The 17,603-nt window shown below is 40.2% G+C and overlaps 1 protein-coding gene across 1 annotated transcript in view; it reads right to left on the bottom strand.

Moving 5' to 3' along the window:
- DHRSX (dehydrogenase/reductase X-linked) overlaps positions 1 to 17,603 on the bottom strand; it is a 308,329-nt gene that overhangs the window by 38,794 nt on the left and 251,932 nt on the right. The window contains exon 6 of the mRNA XM_015825462.1: positions 17 to 224. Within this exon, the coding sequence (XP_015680948.1) occupies positions 17 to 224 (208 nt within the window). The remainder of the gene's footprint in view (positions 1 to 16; positions 225 to 17,603) is intronic.

Below are 17,603 nucleotides of genomic sequence, written 5' to 3'. Positions count from 1 at the left end.
AAGGTTTTCCAAGTACCTTTAGGAGAAGCCAACTTGTCATCCACTTGACAATTTTCGCTGTCCAACAGACATGCTGATAGAGATCCGTATTCACTACTCCAGGATCTACAACATTAACCATCACATGGCTCCCTTCTAATGTCAGGAGATGTTGCAGTCGATAGCTGAATAAGACAAGGGCAAGTTTGCTTTGAGCATAAGCTCCGTGGGGTGAATACAAGCAACTGCATGTAGGAAAAAAAAGAATTATATAAATATAATTTCAGAATGAAGCATGGCACAGTTTTCAGATACTTGCTGGTGATAACTTATGAAAGGGAATTATTAATTATGAAAAGGAAATTATGATAAAGCTGCTACACAGCAGGAACTCTATAATTACTTATTATCTTGCAGAAACCAATGTAGCCTATACTGAGTGATTTATAGAAAATGTTTGAGATAAATTAATATAAACCAGTGATGGGCAACTTTTGACACCTAGGAACCTCACTGATGCCTTTTGGGGAGGAGACTGAGTGTTAAAGTAGATTGAGCTTTTCTTGGTTTAAAGAAAAAGTCTTTGAAGACAATTTTAATTTTTCTTTTGCATGAAAATTGTAAAAAATTATGCACCCTTTTTCACAATGGTTGTCAAAGGAGACTCTAGAAGTCACAGAGAATGATCACATGAAACTGATGTAGACTATAATCAAAAAGCATCTCATAGCACTATCTCAAACTAACATTTTAAAAAGGCATAAACTTTTGTGAGTTTATGTCTTTTAATAAAATGTGTTAGTATTTAACATTACAGCTATATTCTTTCTGATTTGTGGCTAATATAGGCTGTCACATTTTTCCTCCTACAATATAGATTACAACACATGCCAAAAAAATGTCCACACTGAATACCTCTGATTATGATGTAACTGAAGTGGTGTAATGTTAAGAATTTCTTGAACATTAATAATGAATAAAATTGGAAAAATTTAGGACAAGCTTTGTGATGAGAAAAGCATTCAAGAGATCACAATCAGAGAAAATATAGAAAATCTGTGTGCTATTTAGACTTAATAAACTGTTGTCTTTACTATTATGCTTATTTAATATGAAAATGAATATTTCATAGAATTATCTGGAGATGCTGGTCCTTACCTTTTTGCTATTAAGTAGAGAAGATGGGGAAGCCTAGCAGTCATGATAGATAGACAGATATGCATGAATAAATGTTGTGGCATTATTGTTGTTGATGTTATTATTTTATTTAAGGCAAACCTGGGCATTTTATGGCACCCAGGTCACATCTGGCTCTTGGCTGTCCCTGTCTGGTCTGCATAAGATCAATTGAAAGTTAGAAAGTAAAATGTAAATAAGTGCACTTCAAGGGGTGGAAGAGGAAGCTGAGTGTGCTCCTTTAATTGGCTGGTGAGAGAAGGAGCTTTTTTGTGCCTACAGCAGAAGAGGAGCAGCAAGGGTCAGGTGAGGCAAAGCTCTGTGCTTGATCCCTCCCTCTTTACTCCCTCCTCCCTCAACTCATGAGCGCTGGTGGCAGAATTAAGTTCAGCCCTCCACAACAGTCCCAGTTTCTCTTATGGTTCCTTGAAAAGGTTAATTGCTCACCCCTGATCTAAGGGATATAAATTAACCACACAAATATATATATATTTCTCCTGTTCTATTTATTGGATTCTGTTTTTATTTTTTCTATTTGGGTTTCCTTTAATTTAAACATTTCTCCCATTAACTGCCCATCAGCTGCAATATTTGTAAGAAAGAAATAGATGTAATTGCATCATATATCTGATAGATGATATGAATTAGACACACTTAATTTTCAATTCAGATATACTGATTATAAATAAGCAAAAGTGCAAAATGCTGCAAGAGTAAGAAAGAATATTTTAATCTTATGCTTAGCTAACTTATTTTTATACTATTTGATAGAAGATGGTCAACTAAGACATACCATTATTAGTCTTTACTCTTCTACAACAGCAGAGAATACAACCGGCATATTGTATCATTGATATGAATCTTCAAATATAATAGGGTCTTTAAAATCAAACTTCTAGGAAATCCCAAATGGTGGCTTAATGGGGGTCTGCAGGAAATGGTTTTTAAAAAGTCAAGATGGAGGCCACAATGATGTAATTGAAGCTCTTCCTTGTTTTTATATTTAACCCAAAACACATGAAAACTGTATGGTCACTGTTAACTTTTCAACTGTGATCACCATGTTAACTTTTTTGACCACATATTACAGACACTGCTTACACTTCTTTTACATCAATTCAGAATTCCCAAAATCCATCCATTTAACAACATACAGTATATCCATTAAATATATACTAATAAGGACATATGTGACACTTCCTTTTCCCTATGGGATACATAAACATGCTGTGACAAGATGTGTGCTCAGATTAATAATAGATATAATTAACAAAGTGTACACACACATACAAAATAGTTTATCTGTCAGACCCTCAACTTCTATATTCCCTTTTACTTTTGGGTTCTGTTGGGAGGGGAGAGGTCTGTCTGTGTTTCCTCCACTTTGTTCTTCACCCCTTTGATGCCTCTGGGTGTGAACGGAAGAAGGAATGTGTCCTAGGCCAACTGTCTTATCTCCACTCTGATGGGAGGAGGCCGAGAGGGAAACAAAACGCTGAGAACAGTCCCTGACAACTGCACTTATCAACTCGGTTCCCATAACAACTTCGCAACTGAGAATTGGATGAAATCAAGCTAGACATTTGACCATTGAGGTGGGTGTGAAGGGGATGCTTTAATGTTACGTTTCACACAGGAAAATAATTGATTTTGCTTTACTCTTCTGCTATCACTGTCTCTCAATAAAGTTCCTTTTGAGACTTCCGGCTTGGCATCGCAGTGCCACAGACGCAGGAAGATGGGCTCCGTCTTTCGCATCTGAATTCGCTCCGCTGGGGGACCCTGGAAAGGGTCAAACGTTGCTCCTTAGAGATGACCCCCGTTTGATCACGGGAGGGCAGCGGCCCTTCTGTTTTATCTGGGGAAGCCCTCCAAACCGGCAGGGGAATGATCCGCCATATTAATATGGCTGGTCACTAAGTGGCTGACAGCCAAAGTCAAAATTACCACCAAGCAACTTTCAAGCAAATCAGATGAAACTGGGTGAGACCTGATCCTCTCTTTAAGATTCTAAGATTTCTTTCCTGTAAAAGCTGCCCAAAGCATTTTTCCCCCTGTGAGGAGAGACGGAAGGGAATTTTTACCCCACCCTCTAAGAAAAGCGGCAACTAACTACACAGGGAAAACAGAGCAACTATAAGATTGATTTTAATCTAATTGGATTTATATTCTTTTGAAACTTCGGGATTAAAATTGTTCTTTTTCTTATTGGAGACTTTTGGTTTTTTGTTTTTGTTTTTAAAATAAGACTTGAAAAACCACCATATAAGTTTTGGACTTAAAAAGCTTAAAACGGTGTTGGTGACATCTTGTGGCAAATTATGGTATTACAATTTGTTATTGCCTAAAAGAGACTTGGCTCGAAGCTCAGACTTCAGATAAAATTTGTTTGACCTTGACAGTTACCACCTTTCAAAAACCCAGCTGCAAAGAAGGGATTTCTGGGCGGCTTATCTGGCCTACTTGAACTATGAATGTAAACTTTTACTGACTTTCAGAGCTATATTCGGGGAATTGCTTTCCTATTTCCCTGCATGAGAAGCATTATGTTATTACACGAGATGATGGAACACCTTGGATTATAAACTCTTACTTGATAAACAATTTCTACTATAAAGACCACCTATAAAACGTGAAATAGATGTCCTATACCCAGCTACAAAAGATAAAAAAATATTTTTAACATTCGATTTTAAAGTGTTCAACTTAACATACTATCAAGAGAATATGGATGAAGATCAGGAAAAAAATCCTTTCCATGTTGAAATCAATACACGAAACCATCCTTTCAGCTTGTGACAAAATAAGAAGCAACACAAAGGTGCTAGCTTAAACATACAAACCCAGATCTTGACTACAAACAAAAAACTAACAACGCAGAAAACAAAAGGAAAATTGGAACAACTAAGACAGAGGACCCATCTGACCAACAGACCCAGCCAATTGAAAAATCAGAAAAGGGAGTGACAACATGGAAAATGGAAAAGACTTTTTACAAATTAAGAAATCCGAATATATTTGAGGAAAAGGAAAAACAGATTGAATGGAAGATAAACCTATCAGGACAATTGTGGGAAATTGGAGTAATAGGGAGGCGATTTAATGAATACCAATGGACTCGTCCTTCCCAAAAACCCCAACCAAATGGTCTTTCTTATTCCAAATAATATGTATATAAAAATAGAGGGAGAACTATTTGATGATTCAAAGGCACTGACATGGAAGGTTAGCTGGCAAAGGAAGAAAGCCAGAGTAAGGCTGAAGAAAATAATAGCTTTGACTTATTAGAGGGGATATTATATCACTAATTAGATGGTTGAATATGGTGGAAAATAGATAACGTTTTAGAAAATAGAGTAACATTATAATTAAATAGATAAGATGTGTAACTAGATTATTAGACTTTGGTATGAACAGGGGAAAAGGGAGAAGTTGAGATAAGGGAAACTTTTGGTCACCTAAACATAAGGTACTTGGAAATCATAAATAATAGTGTTTTCTTGAATATTGATGGGAAATTAAAGTTGGGGGGGAAAGCAATAATTCAGGCATGTGAAACTGCTGGCCCAGGGGCCAGATGTCGCATCAAAACCGCGCCCACCCCACTGCCGGGAATGGGGAAAAGTCACAATACATTGCATGACGTCGCAAGTTTGACATGCTGCAATAATAGGACATTATTTATATAAGGATATTAAGTGCAAACGCAATTAAGATATCTATAGGCTAAAATTTATTGATAAATATAACAAGGATGTTTCTACTTAGTTGAAAATAAGAATTCTGTTTGCCCAATATGAGATAACAGATATTATTGGTAAGAGAGAGGAAGTATTTGATGTTTTAATATTAGACTTAAACTAAAAAATTATGTATATTATTAAACTATTGGTTAACCGAGACAACACCTATAATGGTTTTGACTTTATAAGAGGGGATACTGTATTATTAATCAGATGGTTTAACATGGTGGGAAATAGATAATTTTTAGAAAACAGAGCAATACTATAATTAAATAGATAAGATGTGTAACCAGAATATTAGACTTTGCTATGAAAAGGGAAAAAGGGAAAAGTTGAGATAAGGGAAACTTTAGTCACCTAAATATAAAATACTTGGAAATCATAAATAATAGTGTTAATTTGAATATTGATGGGAAATTAAAGCCTGAAAAAAAGCAATAACAGGACATTGATTGTATACAAGGATTAAGTGCAAACACAATTAAGATATGTATAAGCTAAAAATTATTGATAACTGTAACAAAGATATTTTTATCTAGTTGATAATAATAATAATTGTACTAGCCCAATATGAGATAGCAGATATTAATGGAAAAATACAGGAAATATTTGATGTTGTAACATGAGATTTATACTTAAGACTTATGTACGCTATTGAACTATTGATCAACCCAGTCATCAATTTTCTTTTTAATTACCCAATTGTAAAATGAGAAAACCAAGAAAATATTATATATATAAAAATTGAAGTTCCTTTTGAAACAATGCCAGTTTCAACAGTTCTGTTTTCTTGGGAGGACTAGCTGAAGCAGGACCTTACATTAAGCAAGATCTGCAAAAAAGGTCAACAAGGAGAGGCAACTGCCCTATCGTGGGGAATATGCACACTATGTCCCTCCATGGCAGCAAACAGGACAAGACCAAATGCTGGGGAGAGTCCATCAAAAAAAACCACCCAGAAGAAAGTTCCTCTCGGTGGATAAAGAAGATGATCACCACAGAGAGCTCCATGAAACTGTGATGGTCATTTGGAATCGGGAAGAGAGAATAATGGGTCGGAAGAGCCCAGCGAGTGACATTCACCTGAGGCAGCCGAAAGCAGGGCTGGAAGTGAAAGATGGAACTGCTCTACGATAATGATGAGGACCCGGAGAAGAGCAGGAATCAACTGACCAGATCCTGAAGCGAACTGTGCAATACATGGTGGAAGCCTTTCAGGACCTCAAAATGGACAGTGCAAGAGTAGGAGGGGGGAGCAACTCAAAGAAACCGAGTGCGGTGGGAGTGAATCTATGACAACTTAGGCCACGGGAAGGGTGACTGGCTCCATGGAAACAGCAGTGACCACTCTGGCAGCACCGCAGTGAGCAGCCCCCAGAGGGATGAATGCTCGATCCACGTCCCAAGAGAGAGCCCCGCCAGAGGAGCCAAAACTGGTCCCTCTAGGAGTGAAATTTGATGGGGTTCTTCCTTTCCCATGTCTTCACCTACATACTAGTGTATGGGAGAATTCTCCCCAGTGAAAAAGCCAGAGTAAGGGTCGTCACCATAGCCCTGGAAGGGACCGCAGCTCAATAGATGGTCACCCTGTACAACTGCAACACGCCGAAGCTCCGAAACTTTAACAATTTCATGACAGCTCTGAGATGGAGGTTCGAGGATCATCTGGCTAATCAGAAGGCGCAAGATTGCATAAAGACTGTGAGGAAGGGACATCGACTGGTGGCTGAGTACACAGAAGCGTTCTGAGACCTGGCATGTCACCTCAACTGGCCCGAAGACATCTTGATCAGCTGTTTCCAAGATGGGCTAAACGACAACCTGTACAATGGATGCATGGTCAGGGGAGCCCCGGTGTGATTACACAACTTGTGCATCCTGACCAAAGAAGTGGAAACCGACCAGAATCGCAACCATTATCACTCCGACAAAGCATGGAAATGATCTCCACTGGAGAAGAAGGGGGAACCAACTAAAGCCTCAGTTGCGCCCTCACACTCAACAGCCTGCTTCAAATGTGGCAAAGAAGTGCCACAGCAAAACTCTGATCAAGAAAGGCGAATGGCAGTCTGGAGGGAAGCTGACCAAGCCTAACCAACGTCAGTAAGACATGGCCCTGAGGAGTGCAGAAGTCATGGAGTCCATCCAAACTCAAAACCAAGGGATGGAACTCCAACCCCACCAGAGGATGAACAGGGGATGCCAGAAAGTGACTAAGATGATGACCCATTGGTAAGTGGCCTGATCGCACCAATGACCACGCCCATAGAACTGTTAATTCCAGGCAGAGAAGGAAAGGTGACCCTAACCGCCCTCTTAGACTCAGGTGCACCCAATGCCTGGTCAGCCCAGCCCTAGTCGAGAAGTTAGGAGTCCAACTAAGAAAGTTTTAAAAAAACATTTCATTCTGCCAACTTGACAGGTCCATCGCAGAGGGCATCCCGACTACATTAGCCATGAAATCCCTGGGGCTAAACATGGGAAGCCACTCAGAAACTCTAGCCTTCGTTGTGGCCCCTGGCATGGAGTAGCCTCTTGTCCTAGGGTTGGCGTGGCTGAAGAAGTAGAACCTGCTAGTAAATTGAAGAATGGGACATTTAAAATTCCCCAGTGAGAAAACTTCTTTACCGAGCAAACGATGCTGGTCAGGAAGAGAAGAAACATGAGAAATAACAGCTACCTTAAGCAGTGAAGCCATGCAGGCCATACTTAGCTAAGCTGCCAAAGCCAAAGCTGTACTCAATGACCCCCAGGGAATTAAACGAACTATGTCAGTTCACTGATAAAAACCTGGCCCATGGGTTCATCCAGCCAGCCAGATCCCAGGTGGCCGCACCTGTGCTATTCAGAGAGAAGAAGGATGGTTCTCTTCATCTCTGTGTGGATATAGAGGTTTGAATGCTGTGTGTGTGGAAAATGTGTACCCCTTGCCCCTCATGAAAGATATGCTGGCCCATCTATCAAAAGGAAAGATATTTTCCAAGTTAGACCTGTGAGAGGCATACTACAGAGTTAGAATCAGGGAGGGAGACAAATGGAAAACTGCTTTCAACTGCCCTCTCGGCTGTTTCCAATTTAAGGTACTTCCCTTTGGTTTGCAAGGGGCCCCTGCAATGTTCATGCAGCTGATCAATCCATGAGCACCTATATAAGGGAGTTTTGGTGTACCTGGACAATATATTAATCTACACCAAAACAAAGGCTGAACACATGAAACTGGTCAGGGCGGTCCTGAATAAACTCCGAGCAGCCAAACTTTACGCAAAATTGTCTAAATGTGAATTCCACAAAGAAACAATCGACTACCTGGGCTACCGGATCTCTTATGAGGGGGTGGAAATGGGTCCGAGAAAAGTACGCACCGTTTTGGAATGGGCGGCCACCCCACACCAGAAAGCAGCTACAGAGTTTCCTGGATTTTGCGAATTTCTACTGACAATTCACCCTTTCTTTTGCCCAGATTGCCTTACCTATCACAAACCTGTTAACAACCAAAGGGACTGATAAGCCAAAGCATAGCCAGCCGTTGAAATGAACTATGGAGTGCCAAATGGCATTTCAAAAAGCTAAAGAGGCTTTTCTCAGCAGAACTGATTTTAAAACACCCGGATCCAGAAAAGGGGTTCATAATTCAAGCTGATGCCAGCAATGTAGCAGTAGGGAAAGTGTTACTCCAAGAAAATGAGAAGGGCCAATTACAACCATGCATCTATATCTCCAAAAAATTGTCAGAAACTGAACAGCACTGGGCGGTCTGGGAGAAGGAAGCTTATGCAGTCCGCTGGGCCCTCCTCACCTGGAGGCACTTCTTGGAAGGGAGCAAAATCCCTTTCCAAGTATGGACGGATCATAAAAACTTAGAAGCTCTCAAAATGCCTAGGAACATGTTCCCTAAATAAGCACGGTGGCCCAACCCTTTCACCAATTCAATTTTACTCTCCATTACTTGCCGGGGGGGGGGAGATTTTTTTAGCTGACATTCTATCCCAAATGCTGCAGTATAACAGAACCAAAGTGCATGTAGTCAAGCCTTTGCTATCAGCACAGCAATTAGCAGATCCAGTGGTTATGAGATCACAGAAGAGAACACCCATGCCACTAGACAATGCTGCCTCAACAATGTTCAAACAAGCCTTAGAGAAAGAGGAGTGGTTTTCAGAGCACAAAATTTTTTGCTCGCTGCAGGATGGACTAGCATGGGTGGGGGGAAAACTGTATGTCCCTGCCATGCAAAAGTTAAAAACTATGCAAGTCTCCCACAATTCAAAACTGGTAGGACATTTTGGATTTATGAAAATCCTATATCTAGTGAAAAGGCAGTTCTGGTGGCCATCATTGAAAAAGGACACTGAAAGTTATGAGGCCAGCTGCCCTACTTGCACTGCAGTGAAACGAAGGCAAGGAAAAACGCCAGGCCTTTTGCAGCCAGTAGCGAGCCCTTCAGCATCCTGGAGAGAGATTTCTATGGACTTTATTGTGGAATGCTGGAAAGTGCGAGAAATACAGTTATTTGGGTCGTGACTGACTTGTTCTCAAAACATGTCCATTTCATTCCGTGCCAGAAGATCCCAACTGCCAAAATCCTAGCTAAGATGTTCCTCCAACATATCTATCGATTGCATGGAGCCCCTCAGTGCATAATTTTAGACAGAGGTGTCCAGTTTACGTCAACGTTTTGGAGGGCCTTTTTGGACCTATTGGGCACAGAACAAGGCTTGAGTTCTAGTCACCATCCTCAAATGAATGGTGGGACAGAATGAACGAACTCAGTTTTGTAACAGTACCTTAGATGCTTTATTAACTACCAACAGGACAATTGGACTGATCTCTCGCCATTTGCCGAAGTAGCATATAACATTGCTGTCCAATACACTCCCTTTTAAATAGCCACAGGACAGGTGTTCAGCCCAATGCCTGAACTGCCAACCAATGAACCCACCATCCCTTCCCTTAAGGAATGGATAATTCAGTTGCAAAATACCTGGCCGATAGTTAGAAAACATCTAGATGAAGCCAGGGACGCTTATAAAGCTCAAGCAGATAAGAATAGAACCCAAATCTTTCCGTACTGGGGAATAGAGTTTACCTATCCACCAGGTTTCTACAATCACTACAACCTTCTAAGAAGTTAGGGCCCAAATTTGTAGGCCCCTTTCCCACCAAGCGCATTATAAACCCAGTCACTGTGGAATTAGAACTCCCCAAAACCTTAAGGCAGATCCACCCCGTAATTCATTGTAGCTTGCTGAAACCAGAAGTAACTTCACCTTTAAGACAGAAAGCAACTCCTTCTATATTCACTTTAAGAATTTTCTGTATTAATATTTGAATCCTATCCAATATTTTCTTGCTTTATCACACCACCATAAATGGTAAAAAGTCCCTTCTTTACCTTTACATTTCCAACTTTCATTTGAAATACCTTTATACATTTTTGATCACTTGTCTGGTGTTAAATACCAACAGTATATCATCTTGTAAAATTTTTCTTTTAAATTATAATTTAATGTAAATTTTAATCCTTTATTCCACATATTTTCCCATTGTTCAAGCATTATATTGTACCCATACAATGTTTTACTTGTTCATTTTCCAGATTTAAATTCAATAACATTTTATAAACTTTAGCAATAATATGTTCATCACTACCGCACAGTAGGGTTTCCAGTTCATTTTTAACAAAATTAACCCATGATTCTTTTTATCTAACTTAAATCTTTCTTTCAATTGCATATATGTAAACTAATGGCAGACATGACCTTCTGATTCTAGCTCCTCCTTGGATTTGAGGGTAGGCTCACTCAAATTAAGAAATATTATTTTACCATAGATCCACCAATTTGGTCTCATCACCATCTCGACTGTCTAAAAAAGACTTCTTGTGGGGAAACCCAAGGTGGCACCTTCATAGAGAACCTTGTTTTATATTTATTCCAAACTCTCAAAATGGCACGCCTAGTAAAATGGTTATGGTTATCAACATTTACTTTAACTGTGTCATACCACAAGTAACCATGCCAACCAAACCTTAGTTCATGGCCTTCTAGATCCAGTAACCTCTTATTCTGAAGGTTCACCCATTCTTTTAACCAAACCAAACAAGCAGCATCAAAATACAGTTTCAAATCGGGTAAGTCTCGAACCCCTCTTTCCTTAGCATCTTGCAATAATTTATATTTAATTCTTGGTTTTTTCCCCCTGCCATACAAACTTAGAGATATCCCTCTGTCATTGTTTAAACGGAGTATCAGTTGCAAGTATTGGTAATGTTTGAAACAGGAAGAGCATCTTTGGTAAAACATTCATCTTAATCACAGAAATTCTACCCAGTAATGATAAATGCAATTTGTCCCATCTTAATAAATCTTTTTTGATACCATTCCAAAAAGGCACATAATTATTTTTGAACAAGTTTGTGTTTGAGTTTGTTAATGTAACCCCCAAATATTTCACCTTTTTCTCAACCCTAAAACCAGACATTTTAGTCAATATATCACCATCCTGTGCAGTCATATTCTTAGTCAACATTGATGTTTTCTGCTTATCAATTTTGAAATCGGCCAAGGACCCAAACTCATTTAGTTTCCTCATCAAATGTTCTATATTATTTTTTGGGTCTTGCAGAAATATCACCAAATCATCCGCAAAGGCCCTCAATTTATAAACTTCCTTCTTAACATTAATACCTTTTATTTTCTCATCTTGTCTGATATCTCTATTCAGGACTTATAGCATCAAAATAAACAACAGTGGAGACAGCAGGCATTCTTGTCTTGTACTCTTTCAAGTCTCACATGAGTTAGTTAAATAACCATTAATAACTATTTTTGCTTGCTGTAATGTATAAATAGCTTTAACCCCTTGAATAAAATTCCCCCCAAAATCCATTTCTTGTAGAACTTTAAACATAAAGACCCAATTTAAGATGTCAAAAAGCATCTAGGAATATTAAAGCTTCCTGTTGTTCATTGTGGTATTGCAAGTATTCAATAATATTCAAAACCATTCTCACATTGTTCCTTAGCTGTATTTTTGGCAGAAAGCCAGCTTGGTCATTGCGAATATATAGCTGTAAAACTTTTTTTAGTCTTTCTGCCAAAATTGCAGCAAATAATTTATAATCCTCATTTAATAATGAGATTGGTCTGTAATTCTTTTTTTTGTAATATTTTTTTTGTTATATATTTTATTGATTTTTTAAAACATAAATCACTTAATAATTACTGAACAGTGTGTTGTCTGGGTTTATATTTATAAAACAATCACTAACAATTGATTTCAATAATCCATAATCCACATAATGGTTTTAGTTGATTTCCTCTTTTCGCCAAAATATCCTCTTTTGCCAACATTGAGTTAATACAATTCTTATTGTTATGATAGATAACAATTAAATATATAATTTTTCCCAATATTCCTAAAAATAATAATCACATCCATATAATATTTCTTTTCTATCCAATCATTCTGGTTGCCTTATCATAGATCCTGTTACAGTCCTTATTTAAATTTAGTTCTCCCACAAAATTCTAAGTATTCTTACTGGTTAAGATTTTCTCAAAAATTAATTACATTTAAAAATTTAAGTCTATTTTTTCCATATGAACCATCTCAGCACTTTTACATTTCTTAAGGAATAGATAAAACAATGAAAAAAAAAAGAAAGGAGAGCAAGAGTAAAGAAACATAAAAAATAACATACTGCTTAAAATACTGTATATATCCCTCCTAAGTTAATATATATTTGTTTCCAAGATTTCTTATTCTTTTTAACCATAATTAAAAGTATGTTTAATCTTTAAACATTCCATTTAATACATCTAGTCATCTAGTCCTTTAACTCTTATTCAAAACATTTTTTATCCATTATAATTTTCTTAAATTCAATTACATTTAAATACCTAAAACATTTCCTTTATCTAAGCCATTTCAACTTTTTTATATTACTCATATCAAGAAATAGAGTAAAAAAAGGGGGGAAGCATACTATATTATTTAGGGGATTCATCCCTCTTAGAATGACATATATATTCCAAATCTTTTCTATTTCTTTAACCATATTCAAACAAATGTTTCTTTTTTAAGTATTTTCTTTGGTAGGTCCCATCATCTATTTTCTTGATTTCCAGTTTGGTCTTTTTCCTTTGCCCAGTATCTTCTTAATCAATGTATTTTGCTGAGTTTTCCATATGTTCGTAAATGTTACTGTAGACAGAAAAAGTAAATTAGATGAAGTGTCTTTGTACGGGGCTTCTGCCTTTCCATGTTTATTTAAAATCTTTTTCTTTTTCTTTCTCTCCGCTTCTCTTATCATTTCCTTTCTCTTCCGATGTTCCTGACATCTCTACAGTCCATTTTATCCAATCAGTTTTCTTGTCCTAAGATTTATTTTGTAGTCTTAAGGGATAAGTTGTTTTTTCCAATTCTTGTGAATTTTTTTCCACTAGGATTAAATCACGTTTCCTTGTTTTGTTAAGTTCCATCTTTAAGTCTCTATTCCCAATTTTGTATCCATTTATCTGTTTTATCTGCTCCTTCTCTGTTGTTTTATGGAAATTTTTTTTTGTAAAGTTAACTTGGAAATAGATTGATTTATATTTTCAAAGTTATTTTGGATTTCTTTATGGTTTAAAGTCATTGTTGTTTGAATTAGTTGCAGTATACGTACTATATATCTCCTCCTGTGGAATATTTATGTTTTCTTGATATGTTCTTTCTACATGTCTCTGATCCATGATGGTCAAGAATTTGAGTTTTTCTCTTCTTTTCTTTTCTCTGCAACTAGCTTTAGAGTCCCGATGTCAACGCTGCTAACATCGGATGTTTTTGCATTGACAACAGATGGAAATGTAGCCATCTTTTACCTTTTGCTTTTAGAGTTAGATGATGCTGCGAGGGGGGATGTGAACGAGGGTCCAGCTAGACATAACAACAACAAACCTAGCATGAGAAACAAGGTTATTGTAACCAGAACTGATAAGGACTTGGCGGGCTGGAAAACTGGAGAGGAAGCCCACACTACAAACTAATTGGGGAATGTGATTTATGACTGTCAATTGGAGGAGGGAATTGTGCTTTGATACTATGTGCTCAGGAGAAGGGAATTCAGTTTTTGGCTTTGATTATGCACTGCTGATGTTATGCTACTCAAAATAAAGATTCTATAAGGTAAAACAATGCCTTGAAGAGTTTCATCTGTCGGAACCATGACATGAAGTCAAAAACTTCAACTTTTCCCTAACTATCTTGGGGTCCCAAGCCCCAGTCGCTGTCCCTAGAAAGGAGGGATAAGCTGACAAAGATACGGGGAAGATCTCAGCATGGAGAAAGAGGGAACGCCTGAAACCAGCACCCTGGCAGTGGCTGCTACCCCAGAGGGGGGAGCGACAGCCAGCGCGCCGGCAGAGAAGGAACTTTTTCAGGCTTCCCAGCTGGGGGCAAAGCCCAAGCCACGAGGACAGTTAATCTGGTTGTCAGAATGGACCCTACCCAGCAAAGACCCCAGACACCTTGAGATGGCTTTGCCACCCTCAAGTGCTTCAAAGGCAGACGGGGTGAGCTGCTACAAAGGGATTACGGCACCTCACATTCCCCAGACTGTTGAAGAACCACAAAACCGTCTACCATTGAGGACTCGGGTGAGTGGAAGTACCTGTCTGCAGCACATAACCAGTCAGTGGAGAAGTTGGTGGAAAGAGTTGAGGAGTTAGAGATGAAGAGTGGAGAATAACCTTCCCGCTCCCCATATGTGAGTGATCATGATGATTGGAGAAGCAGCCACCAACTCCTACCAAGGGAAACCCCCAGCCCCCTCTCCCAGTCCTCGAAGCCACCCAACCCGGGGCCCGCACAACAATGGTAAATGCCACAGCCTCCCCAGCTGGAAGCCAGCAGTCGCTGGCAATGGAGCAGCCAAATTGGGGATGGCCACAGCCCCCGAAAGTGCAGAAGCAAATGGGGACCTTGCAGCAACCGTGGATGATGCAGCTGCCAAGGGGTCAACAACTGCTGGCAGCACTGCAGGAGCAATGAGATTGGCAGTCGCTCCCAAACGTGCAACAATTGCTGGGGGCCCCACAACCAGTGGGGATCCAGCAACAACAACCTCTGGGGTCATAGGGTGATCTGCAGCAATTGGGGGCACCACAACCCCCCGTGGGCCAACAGCAGTGGGGATGGCAGCAATCCCCACCCATGCAGCAACCGCTGGGAGGCCCGCAGCAGCTGGGTGTGCCATTATAGCAGTCGCTGAGATCGGTGGGGGTCGTACAACAATTGGGAGATGATGCAACCGGTGATGCCACAACAGCAGGGGGGTGGCAACAGCCCCTGGGCGCACAACAACCATTGGGAGGCTTGCAGCAACTGGGAATGCAGCAGCCACCATGGAGGGGCCAGAAACAGTTGGGAGTGTAATGCTCACAGTGGGGAAGCCAGCAACCACTGATGGTGCCACCTCTTAGAGCCACTTTCAATGGGGACCCAGAAAAGCTGATCTTTTTCCTCAATCAGGTGCGCTCTCACTTGAACCGCTGTGCCTATTTCTATCCGAATCCAGCCGCTATGGTTGATGTGATTGCATCCAGCTTAGAAGGAGAAGCATCCGAGTGGCTGAACAATTTATATAACGAGCAAGCACGCAAGTTAGAAGACCCCCATCTCTTCTCCTAGGACTGAGAGCAAGGTTCGAGGACCCATCTATTGCCCTCAAAGTGGAGGAGCAAATCCACAAAACAAAACAAGCCGGCAGGCCTGCACTGGAATATGTACAAGAGTTTCACAAGATAGCTGGCCGAATAGAGAGGTGGCCCGAGCAATCCCTGGTCCATCACTTCAGGGAGGGACTAGATGACCACCTCTCCCAGGCTTGTATTTATAGAGCAGTCCCTGATCAGCTGCAAGAGTGGTACCAGGCAGCAGTAAGACTAGATGTTCAGCTTGCCCGCTATCAGAAGCCACTCTCCCCAGGAAGGCGAGTTGAGGCCAAATCAACCCAAGCGACAGCCACCCCCCCCGAAAGCCTCCAACCGCTGTGGCTGCAGAGAATCCCAGACCACCTACTGGGCCATCGATCAAGTGTTTCAGATGTGGACAGCAGGGATACCGAGCAGCGAATTGCCCAGTCCCTTACCCCCAGCAGCAGAATAGACCAGAGCCACCAGCGAGGAAGAAACCAACCCAGCAGCCAACGAAAGAGAAATCCAACTGGACTGTACAGGAGCCTGTTGCTCAAGTCACATCCCCTACGCAGGAGAGTGCCGAGACCTAAGCTGGACCTGCCATTGTTCTACCTTCCTACAACAGCAACAACGAGGGAGAGAATGACCCGATGGTGAGTCGACACATCCCACCTTTTTCACTACCCGCCAAACTCATAATCCCTAAGACGGGGGCACAGGTAGATTTAAAATTGGAGAGAAAGCCCGCGCTTCAAACTAATTGGGGAATGTGATTTATGACTGTCAATTGGAGGAGGGAATTGTGCTTTGATATTATGTGCTCAGGGGAGGGAAATTCAGTTTTTGGCTTCGATCATGCACTGCCGATGTTATGCTACTCAAAATAAAGATTCTTTAAGGTAAAACAATGCTTTGAGGTTCTTTTGAAGAGTTTCATCTGTCGGAACCATGACACCCAATTAATCAGATATTTGTAATCCAAATAGTTCAAAAAAGATTTTTTTTCTGAAATTTATAATTCTCTCTTTGTCTACAGCCCAGATTATTGTCTTTTTTTTTTTACAGCTGTTGTTTGTTGTTAAAGCTTTGAAGGTCACAAACACAGATTAGCTTTTCCCAGGTTTTGCCAAGTCTTATATTAAAGTCATAGCTGTCATAGTCTTCATCCACCATTAGGTGTCAGCATCTATTTGTTTTTCAATTTCCAAAATGAACAATTATCTTTAGAATGAGAATCTTAACCATTCAACAATTTTAGATTTATCCAGATTTAAGTTTTAAATTTCAGGTTTTATATTTATTTCACTTCCATATATTTTGATCATAAAATGATTAATTCGCCACTTCCATTATTATAAGTGTGGGACAGAAATCCCCCTCCTTCCCTTTCGGAGGTATTTTGCTTCTTGGAGATCTTTTCCAGGAAATTAAATATAGAATAGAAAAGAAAAGATCAAATTCCTCAGCCAGTTTCAAGCACACTGTTCACAGTTGTGCTGATTAGTACTTTTGGACTTCGGCTGCAAGTAGCTTGGGCTGGTCAATGAAGTACGGCCAGCCTTTCTCCTGTCAGGTTAGAAGGCTTACCCCAAGTTGAACGGAACGACCGCCATTCTTCCAGAATCGCTGGGGCATCCTTCTTTCTTCACCGCCTCTCCGGGGCAATGTAGACTCATTTAGGGTCCCCTGGCAGAGTGAAATTAGCTGCGGGGGTGCGGAGAATCTGCAAGCCTGTGACCGGTCGCTACCGCACAAAACCAGAAGTCCGAGATTGGTCTGTAATTCTTTATCATCGTGGCATCCTGACCCACCTTTGGAAGTAACACAATATTAGCTTCCATCCAAAGCCGCTGGGGGAGATCATTCGTGGCTTTGGGGTGGATTTCCATCAGTACGCTGATGATACGCAGCTGTACATTTCCACCCCAGGCCACCCCAACGATGCCCTTGACGTGATGACCCGTTGCCTGGAGGCCGTACGGGTCTGGATGGGGAGGAACAGACTCAGGCTCAACCCTTCCAAGAC

The sequence above is a fragment of the Protobothrops mucrosquamatus genome, unplaced genomic scaffold (assembly GCF_001527695.2).
Source record: "Protobothrops mucrosquamatus isolate PMUCROS unplaced genomic scaffold, P.Mucros_1.0 scaffold_199, whole genome shotgun sequence".
Classification (NCBI taxonomy): Eukaryota; Metazoa; Chordata; class Lepidosauria; order Squamata; family Viperidae; genus Protobothrops; species Protobothrops mucrosquamatus.
The sequence above is the reverse complement of the archived record's forward strand: the minus strand, read 5'-3'. Positions and strand labels throughout refer to the sequence as shown.